Source organism: Drosophila mojavensis, unplaced genomic scaffold, assembly GCF_018153725.1.
Source record: "Drosophila mojavensis isolate 15081-1352.22 unplaced genomic scaffold, ASM1815372v1 contig_36, whole genome shotgun sequence".
Lineage (NCBI taxonomy): Eukaryota > Metazoa > Arthropoda > Insecta > Diptera > Drosophilidae > Drosophila > Drosophila mojavensis.
Genome location: NW_025318858.1, coordinates 16,053,908 through 16,065,000, shown reverse-complemented (window position 1 = coordinate 16,065,000; position 11,093 = coordinate 16,053,908). Strand labels below are relative to the sequence as shown.

Genomic DNA, 11,093 nt, shown 5'->3' with positions numbered 1-11,093 from the left:
CTCGTTAATGTGGGCGCGCATCATGTTGTTGTTTTTGTTGTTGTTGTTGTATTTTACATTAAGAGCTTTTTATCCAACAGCAAATTTGATTTTGGCGCTGCTTTTGTTAATTGTTTACATTTCGCCTTCGGCATTCAAATAAAAGATATACAAAACTATATATAAAGCAAATAAAGCAAATGACACTTGGACAGAGACAGAGAGAGGGAGAGGCAGAGATAGAACGAGACAGAGTTTATATTAATTGCAAAATCATGCAAATCAACAAACAAATTATATATGTTTGAAAAGGCAGACAGAAACCAAAGATGGAAATTAATTGCCAATATCAACGCATTTGAACACAATAAAAAAAAAAAAAAAAAAAAAATAGCTGAGATATGTGTGTTAGGGCTGGCTGGCTGCAAATGCTTATGAACGTTTTTATTGTTTTTTCTTTCAAATTTGTTATTAATTAAGAGTCATTTATTAAACAACTCGCAGTCGGAAGAAATCGAACAATGCGAATTCATAGACACAGCGGCATTGCTTTGTTGCTCCGTTTAATTTATAACTAATTAATATGCATCAATTTTTTATGCGCACACACACACACACATGTGTGTGAGTGTGTGTGTATTGAAATATGCATTGGCAAGCGAGACAATGGAAGACAGAAATCATAAGAAAATTTATGACCATATTTAGTGTACAATGCGAGACAGATTGCATACAAATGTCTTTACGAATATATTCGAATAAATAAATATGTGTATATATATATACAGGTGAATGATATATAAATGCATATGTTTTTTTTTCATTCTCCAACTTCAAATGGAAATAAAATATGTATTCTTACTTTAAATTAAAAAAGTATAAATGCTAATTTAGAGATTGCAAAATTATCTTTTCATAGATGTACATATATTTCAATGTATTATATTTCACATAACTTGCAAAATAATAACAAAAAACCATTTACCAGTCTTAAATTATGAAAGACATATGAGTTACAATGGAAAATGGATTATAGTAGTAAGTATTACATATACTAACTTGGTATAGGATTTCCCTTTGACATAAATAAATTATTTTAAAGCTAATTCAGATAGTTACATTTAGTTTTCCCCTTTTGTGTTTTGCGTTTGCCTTCGGATCTTCTAAATATCTATCTATCTATCAGTTCTGAAGCTGCTTTCAGACAATACTTTGGCTTTATAGACTTTGAATCTGGAAAAAGTATTCTCTTTGACGTTCCAATAAACTGAAACTTTTTCTATCTTTTCTTAAAATATAGTGAATGTATAGAAGCAAAAAAATAGGTGCGTCCAGCCCAACACCAGCTGTATATCGATAGAGAGGACCGTAACACGTGTGCCAGTTAGATATGAATTGTTATAGAGTAATTTTATGACTGCGGCATGCCTTGATTAGAATATGAAACTTGGGCTATATAAAATATAGACGTACATATAATCATATAATCAATAAAAATCTGTGCGTCAACTAGTTCTTTGACGCACAACTGCAAATAATAAATTTCATTACGGGGAATCTAAAAAAGAATATATTTATAATCATTTGTTTACTCACTCTCATAAACTAATTAATTTAACAACAAACTCATATCAAAGAACAGAATATATTGAGCATTTTCTATTGCTCAAGATCGTTAAGATTTGCTTCTTATAGAAATATAGATTCTATAGAAATACATTTGTATATGTATGTATAGATTAAATGAATAATTTTTATGCAATTATTATATTAAAATGAATTGTTTTTATATATTATAAATGTAATTATAAATAATAAATATTAATTATGTATTAAATTTATTCGTAAATTAAAATTTTAATTCATCACATATGTATATTATAATCAATATAGTGCATACAATAGATGGAAATCTTGAGCTTTGTTTTTATCATCTATGTGACATTAAGACAAATCACAGGTTGACGTTTTTATTCTTTTTATTATATTCAAAGTCTTGAGATTTGAATAGGAATAAATTGTATGAATGTGCTTAGATTTCAATACTTATTTACATACATACATATGTACATATGTGCATATATCATTCACTTTTCACTGAAACTATATATTTTAAGTATTTTATGAAGTCAATTGTAGTTGCTAATTAAATCATACTTAATCAGCTTTGCCCACAATGTAGCCGTAGTCTTGTTTATGAACTTAAGTGTTCAAAAGAGATTGTATAAAATGACTATCACAATAATAATACAAAGTAGGCTCCAATTTAATTACACTAATAAATAAATACTCTGACTTTTTACTTGGCTTCATTCTGTGTATAGGGCACATAGGCAATGCTTAAACTTAGTATGGAGTGCCAGTATAATATACATAATATATATCAATATCTATAATATCTATATTTATATATATCTAATATATATCAATATCTATGCCTCTCTCGTTCTTTATATTTATTGCGCTCTTATCATTGTATCTAATATATATAAATAAGCAAATATTAGTAAATGGTTAGTAAGGAAATATTGTCATAGTAGAATCCGGCTATAACGATTCGCTATAGCTCTATAAGTTTACTCATAAGAATTTATGTGGGGACCAGAAATGTCTTCACAATAACCGGACGGACGCTATAAGTGGAGTCTTTATAGCCGGAATCTACTATATATTGCAAAAGTTGCTCATCTGTTCATATTGTCAATATTAAATAAACCTTTGCCTATATATAATATATATCAATATTACTGTCTCTCCCTCTCTATCCATCTCTATTGTACTATCCTTCTCAGCTCTGTATCTATTATTTATATATAATTATATATAGGGCAGAAATACATATATATAATTAAATTTGTCATCTTATAGATCATTTACCTTCACACCTGTCACGTTTTACCCTTTTGTAGAGCATCAGTTAGTCGATCATTTTGTCAACATTTAATAAGCTATGTTTTACATTGTTGCTAACTTCTAGCACAGCTGCTGTCAATAATGACCAGCTAGTCAGTCGACTGAGTGTTTTTGCGATATGGCTAATAAAGTATTCGCTTAAACCGATTTTAATTTCAAATTGACTCATTAGGCAGCCGCCTCGCTCCCTCTCTCCCCCCTCCTCTCATTCTGGCTGGCTCTCTCTCTGTGTATAGAGTTGTAGTGCTGTGCTTACCCACCCGGAAAGAGGCCTTGCGCAAAACATAATAATCAAGCATAAACTGCATTTAGACTGGAGACCGAAGACTGAAGAGAAGAACGCTCAGGACTTGGTTTGTGAGCTGTTATTTAGTTGCAGTTTCAGTTGCAGTTGCTGTTGTTGTTGTTGTTGTTTCTGCTGACCATAAGTGTATGTGTGCAGTCGGTGTCCACGGGCTGGGCCACGTTGATTAAAAAGCGAGTGCACGAGGCGCATACGCCGGTTGCTTAATTGTAAATTGGTGCGCGTTTTGCAGCGGGCTGAATTATAATTTCATGTTCACAAGCACATTTGCACGCACTGTAATTTACTTAAGCATTCTGCCGCTATCCATATAATCACCAGCTGCCTGACTGCCTGACTGCCTGTCTCTCCCTCCGTCTCACTCTCTCTGTCTTTCGGACTGTGCGAAACTCATAATTTAGCTGACACGCCCATTAACAACAGCCCCGATCCGAGCAAGAGCAACAGCAACAGCAACAGCAACAGCAACTGCCTCAGCCAGCAGCCAGTGGATGGAGCCTTTGTTGGGTGGCATCGCGTCAGTTGCTCCATCAACAACAGCGCAACGTGCCGACACAATATAAATTATATATAACATGCATTAGCGCATCTTCAGGCACTGAGCAGGCTCCACTCACAGAGTGAGAGGGAGAGAGAGTGAGAGAGAGGGAGAGAGAGAGAGACGGGGGCAGCTAGTGACTTCACTGATCGAGTCACGCACCTTTCGCTGCGTGAAGCCACGGGGCTGGCAGCTCCCATTACAAGTTACGGATGTGAGCAAATAGTTGGACATACCTCTCTAGTCGGACTCTGAAGCAGGTTCCTCAATCTAGATAATACTATATGTTTAATGAAGGTTTTTATTAAAATTCCTTAAACATAACATTCATTCTGGAGCCATTGTCTGAAGTTGTGTTGCCTGTGTAATCAAATACTTGCATTAATTGGACAGGGAATATCTTTGGTTACACTGTATTAGGTTGATTTTCAGTTAATTTTACATCCACTATTGCTTTGGATCCATTTATATATATCGAAAATAAATTAATCGTCAAGTCGATTAATCGAAAATCGAAAAATTTTATGCCCTTGAAATTCGTTCTAAAAGTTCTCCATAATTCAAATTTCTGTGTAAATAAAAAACAAGTAAGAAGTCCAGACTGCGGGACTAGAAGATATCCTGAACCCTCCAAGCTGATATTCTAATCATTCTGCACTTCTTTTATGCACACATACATACACATGCATCCATGCACGCTTAAGCAGCGACTGTGCTTGGGTGGCGCTGCAGTGCTAAAAGTAATCAAATTAGGCAGGAAAAACAAAAAGTTATCGGATGAGTTATCAAAAAATATGATAAACTGCGTATGGTATACACGGGTCTTCATGCAAAATTTCAGCTCTCTAGCTCTTATAACTTCTGAGATCTAGACGTTCATATGGACGGACGGACGGATAGACGAATAGGGCTATATCGACTCAGCTTGTCGTCGTGATCAAGAATATATATACTTTATGGGGTCTGCGATGATTCCTTCTGCCCGTTACATACTTTATCACAAAACCATTATACCCTGATTACCCATTTTCAATGGGTTCAGGGTATAAAAAAATATAAAAATTTATCTCTTTGCCATTTTGACCCACCATAAAATATAAAATTCAACTGTTTATAACTAGGAAGTAAATAGACATTTTTATTAATTTTAAATTTTTGTATCATCATAACAAAAGCTTTTCGTGTTACTCTTATTAATTCCATATTATGTTTAGTGAGCCCTAATCATTCTTTATTTATATATGTATGTATGCAATATCATGAGTATTAGCAAAACCTGAATAAGCAATCTGTACGGCGCTGGTTAGAAGAGATCTAGCTATGCTACAACTGAACAATTCATCCCTATTTTTTTAGAAGTATTTCGCCATGAAAAACTTGGTATAATCTGTGCAAAAAATACTCTAGCCAGATACCGCAGAGCTAAACAAAAACAGAACCTCAGGCTGCAAATGGGAAAACATCCGAATGTTTGCTGCAGAGCCTCGGGTAAATTGGCAAAATATGCAATATTTGACATGGAGTTTGTGGTTGGAATCAGAGAGCCCACGGCGTGCACAATTGACTATCGAAAGGTCGGCGGGAAAATCAACTGGATGTCAATCAGCGTATCAAATACACAGCTGTTATACTGGAGGCAATAGAAACAACAATTGAATATTTGTGGGAGGCAAAAGCCCGTGCGATGGGGAAACTTTATTTGGTTTAAGCTGTGGACTGGAATGGGGATTGGATTAGCGTGTAAAGTCGCCGCACTTGAAGCATTTGCATTCAGTGGGCTCCCGCAGGCGAATGTCCATGGTGGCCATCTCGGGGGAGGAGAGGCGAGTGCCGTCCGGATCGTAGCAGTGGGTCAGCGTGATGACCTTCTCCTTGAGGAAGCTTTCGCGGCAGCAATAGCACTCCTGAGCAGAGAGAGATAGAGAGAGAGTGGGAGGGAGAATCGGGAATTTCAGTCGATATACTCACTTTCAGAAACCCCGTCGGAGTTATCACCGAGGGCTGCACCTGGCTGTTGCAAAGGCCCTCGCACTTGTTGACTATGACGTCGGCGTTGCAGGTGCGCTGCATGCGGCCCAGCTCGTCGAACTCCTCCTTGATCAGGTGAATCTCGGACTTGAGAGTCTCGCAGTTCTCGTCGCCGGTGCCCTGGCTGTAGCGCAACGCTCTGGGGCATTGCGGCAGGACCACTGCGACGGCGACCAATAGCAATTCCTGGAGATGCATCCTCGGCGGCTTCACACTTGACTGTTGACCCTGGCCCACGCGGCTGCCGCTTTTATAGAGCTGCCCAGTGCCGGGTCACAGTTGCAATTCGATTTGATGGGCTCGCCGATTGAATTATATGCGACTCTCTGATGGAATGTTTGTGTTACACGCCGCAGTGGGTCCCAGTGGAAAGTGGGCTATGTTGCGGTAGGACTGAATGGCCATGTAATCAGCCGCTGCTGTCGATGGAGATGGCAATGGCGATGTCGATGTTGTGTTCTCTTGTTAATTGGTGCTTAAATCAAATGACTGGGCCATAACTTGCAAATGAAGCAGTGCTGTGAAATCGAGTGAAGTACAAAAAATAGCCGGGAATAGATTTCAATGAATCCCAAATGAGAATACTCCAAAGAATTCATTTTGATATGAGCTCTAAAAGTTTTTATTGATAGATGAGTTTGATATTCAATAAATATTTAATAGAAAATATAATAGCACATAATAATAATATTTTATAAAATTAATAACAATGTATAATAAAATATTAAAATTAATTACAATTGAGATATGAGAACAAGGTAACTGCGACAATACGTTAAGCACTATGAAAATTGTTGTTTAAATTAATAATAATAATAATCAAATTATCAAAATTTCCAATCATTTTTTATTTATATATTTTTTCATTTTTATTATTATTATTATTATTTTCTTTTATGAAGTGTAGAATTTAAAATAAAAGTTTTTTTTAACAAAATTTGTCTTTTAATTTTTTACATTCTAAGCCTCTTTATTTATTCCAGTCAGAATAAAAAAATAAAAAAAGTCTATATAATTTTATTAAAATTAAAAATAAATTGTAACGGTTTCCGACTATCTCAGACTCGAGAAAAATTTTATTTCAAAATTTAAAATAAAATAAAATATTAATTGATATTATTTTGAATTGTGTTAAGCGAATGCCAATTATTATGAGCACTGGGCTTTCCATACGATATGGAATATTCTATAAAATAATAATAAGTAGAGTAGAGTACAAAAATTAAAAGTGTATACTTGTATTATATAATTAAATTATCATCTCTTCTCTAATGAGAATCGATCGATTTATAAAGTATTCTATAAAATAATTATAAGTATATTAAATTTTAGTATTGTCTATCTTTATTTAGAATTCGACTTAAGATCAATAAAAATATGTCTTTCAGATCTTGTTCTCTCTAAGTACTGTAGATTGATTGATGATGTACTGAATATATATATATATATATAATATAATTTCAATGGCCCATAATTCATATGGTTCGAGATACATTTGTTGCCTTAATCAGCGGCAGACATTTGTTATGCACATATGATTTGGCCAGCTTTACATCGAGCCAATTTACCCACACACACGCACACACACACATGAGCAACTTCCATCTGTGCCCAGGAGGCAGTTCTCGTGGCGCTCACGTTAACCAAATGTCTCGATGGAAGTTGAAGTCTGCCCGCCAGTGTTATCGTCCAGCCCTCTGCCATCTTCGTCGCGCCCAACTTTAGCTAGCCCAACGCGACCCGCCTCACACCCAACCGCAGCAACCGGCATCAGGCCGGGCCAAGCCGGAGCGACCCGGGCCGGGAATATGGCTGCGCTTTAGAATTATCGACGCAAACGCAAAAGTCTCAATGGCGCAGTAAATTATGTTTTATTATGCAATAAAGTCAACCATAAAAATGCTGCAATAAATTAAATTAACTACTAAAAATGCTGATTTTATTTTTTTTCGCCCCCGTTCCGCCCTCCTCCTGCAAAAATACCATGGTTTGTCCTGTCCCAAGTAAAGAAGAAAAAAAAAAAAAAAACCAACAACTTTTTGCATTTTATTCTGGCTCGTTTCGTTTCAGTGTTCCCTCTGTGATTGGGGTTACTTGTCTATTCGCGGCATTTGTGCAAAAATTATTGTTGCTTTTCGCTTAGTATTATTATTGTTTATTGCTCTCGGACAGATGTTCCAGCTGTTACTCGCGGCACGACGATCTGAGCAGAGCGTCCGAATCAATCACTCCTACATGTGATGCACGTTATGATGTATTTATTATTAGCCCATTATTAATTTTTTAATTTATCTAAGATTTTTAAGTAAAAAAAGTCAATTTTAATTAATTCAAAACTCTATATATAACTCCTTTTGTAAGTTATAAATTTAGCTATGTAAAGTATTCAGGATGAATTAAAAAATAAAATAAAAATATTCTTTCACAGAGTTTGAAATTTATCTTAAAATGAAATTAATTAATTAATAATTATTAATTACTGGATCTTTTTTTTGTAAAATTTCTGTATATAATGCTTTGGTAGTTTCTTAAAAAATACATATTTGAATTTACTTCAGTTTGAGTTTTCATACATATTTAAAATACAGTAATATATTATAAACTAACAGAATCTAATATTTGCAGTAACCTAAGCGTAAGTAATGTAAATTTCACTCGTAAATGTTTTCTACAATAATTGGAAATGTATATACATACATATATATATGTATATCGCTGGCAGTTAGTTCATAAACAAAGGGACACAGTGTCTAAACCTCAAAGGATAATACGGTGTAGAGGAGAATATGCTTGGCAAATAAATGGCTTCCAGGCTTTTCGGCTTGCAGTGGAAGCGGATGCACACGGCTGATAAAGCGAACAACGGGCCCATATGAAAAAGTAACAACAAAAGCGCAATGTTTTAAATAAATAAATAAATATGACACATAAATACAAAGCGCTTGGCAAAAAAATAACAAAAACAAAAAAACAATGGCTCGACAGCCACTTTTTCAAAATGTGTGCGAAACAGGGCAACAATAATGAGAGAGTGAGAGGGAGGGAGAGCGAGCTAGAGAGGGGGAAGATAAACATTGAAAGCCAACCGAGCGAGCGACAGGGCCCGACAGTTAATTCCGCGAAAGAGGAAATTACAATTCATGCCCTTTGGCGGGACTCCATGATTATCGGATCGAATTAGTGTCTGCCCGGACCTGAACCGGAGCTCGAGCCTGGGATCTGGGATCTGGGATCTGGTCGTTCGTCTCTCGTCTCTGGTATCTGGTATCTCGGCCTGCTTTGGTCTCATATATGTATGTGTGTGTGTGTGTGTCGGACTATCTGTGAATTGTCCTGGGGGCACATGTGCACACATTCTTTATTGCTGGCGTTTGCAGCTTGCCCCATTTGAATGAACTTAGCAATTCATTTGTTGCTCTGTTCCGCAGTCTTCCCTCCAGCCCAGCTCCACTCTCCTTTGTTTCAATTCCGTTGTCATTGTGGACCACTCTCTCTCTCTCTCTCTCTCCACTCCGTCTCTCCCACAGAGACTTTGCCCGTTTGGTGTTCCTGCTGTCAGTTTCAGAATTGCACTTTCCTCATAACTTTTGGCTTTCAAATATTTCAAATAGTCTGCATATGATTAATTTATGCATGAAAGCGGAAATCTGAAATTATTTTATACTGCCGAATTGCTTATTACCACATATCATTGCTGTCAATGGAATAGAAGGCCAAAGTTGAATTTGTTATATAAATCTAAAATATTGTGAAAATACGGAAATTATTTTAATTAATTAATTATTATAATTATTATATGTGTATTAATTTATTATATATTTTATATATATATATAATATATTTAAGCTAATATAACTGCAAAAAAATCATATTGTATTTTATATTTATTTAGCTATGCTTAGATTGTTAAAATAAAATATTATGGGCTTTAATAAGGACACATTGAGCTCGAACTATAACTGAATTGCATGTGGGACGATTGAATATTTAAAAATTAGCTATTCCATCTTTTAATTAATCTTAATCAATTAAAAATTAGACTTTTGTGTATCCTACAATACATATACATGTATATCTCAAGCTCAGACTGATTATAGTGTGAATATATGAATTTCTAAGGACTTTAAAACACTGATTAAATAAAATGATCGAATAATTCAATCATTATATACATGATAGACGCACGAGTCTCAGGCAGCTCATATTTATCAATTTATCCTAGATTTTCTTTCTGTTGAATACGTTTAGTGAAATTGTGTGTCTTGCTGGACGAAAGAAAATCTGTAGAACTGTAGTTAGTTAATTAGATGTGTCTTGCATTAGGCTGTTCAACTGCCTTTGGGAACTGGCGGCTGGCAACTGGAAACTGGCATTTGACAAGACCTGACTCATTACGGCGAAGACATGTGTTAATTTATGTAACTTTCCCGAAATGCCATTGTGACGTTCATAAATCATTTTTATGTTTCTGTGTCGGTTGGCCTCCGTCTGCTGTCTGCTGTCTGCCGTCTGCCGTTTGGCTGGGTCAGTGCCTACTCTTTTATGTTATTTTTAGTTAATTGTTTGCGCTGTAAAATGTTTATGCGTTTTGCCAGCAACAACAATAAACACGGCCTGCCTTTGGCCTCTTTGACTAATGTCTGCCGCGTGTACGTTTTTGCTTGGGTGATTTATTATGCGCAAAGTTTTCGAAAGGGTTTTTTTTTTTTTCTCTTGTTTTGTTTTACTGCTCGAATCATATCAATCATATCGAAATTAATTGAGATTGCATAATAAGCATCAAATACATGCAAACACATTTATGATTGCGAAACGCAACCTGCCAACTGTAGTCTCTCTGCGTTGCATAAATTGTAGAGCATATATGTACATATATCTGATTGTAATGAAAAATATGCAGAAATATACATGAAATTACACGGACTGTTTACAGTTGAAATATGGAATGATTCATACACGGTATCTATTCAGAGGTAGAGTCTCTAACAGGTAGAGTCTTTAATAGGTAGAGTCTTTAAGAGGTAGAGTCTCTATAAGGTAAAGTCTCTAAGAGGTAGAGTCTCTAAGAGGTAGAATATCTAAGAAGTAGAGTCTCTAAGAGAGAGAGGGAGACAGAGAGAAAGGGAGAGAGTGAGAGAGTGAGAAAGAGTGAGAGAAAGAGAGAGAAAGAGAGAATCTCTAAGAGGTAGAGTCTCTAAGAGGTGGACTTACTGAGAGAGAGAGAGAGATTCTCTAAGAGGTAGAGTCTCTAGGAGGTAGAGTCGCTTTGAGAGAGAGAGAGAAGGGGACGAGAGGGATGGTCTCTAAGATGTTGAAGGAGTTGAACAACAT

General features: G+C 35.6%; 1 protein-coding gene across 1 annotated transcript; it reads right to left on the bottom strand.

Annotated features, from left to right (window-relative positions):
- Window positions 1-5,379: 5,379 nt before the first annotated feature.
- On the bottom strand, window positions 5,380-6,401 carry LOC6576962 (partner of bursicon). Its single transcript, XM_002002902.3, has 2 exons — window positions 5,703-6,401; window positions 5,380-5,638 (listed from the first exon to the last, which is right to left on the bottom strand). The coding sequence occupies exons 1-2, from the start codon at window positions 5,958-5,960 to the stop codon at window positions 5,468-5,470; spliced, it is 429 nt and encodes a 142-aa protein (XP_002002938.1). The 5' UTR covers window positions 5,961-6,401; the 3' UTR covers window positions 5,380-5,467.
- Window positions 6,402-11,093: the final 4,692 nt, after the last annotated feature.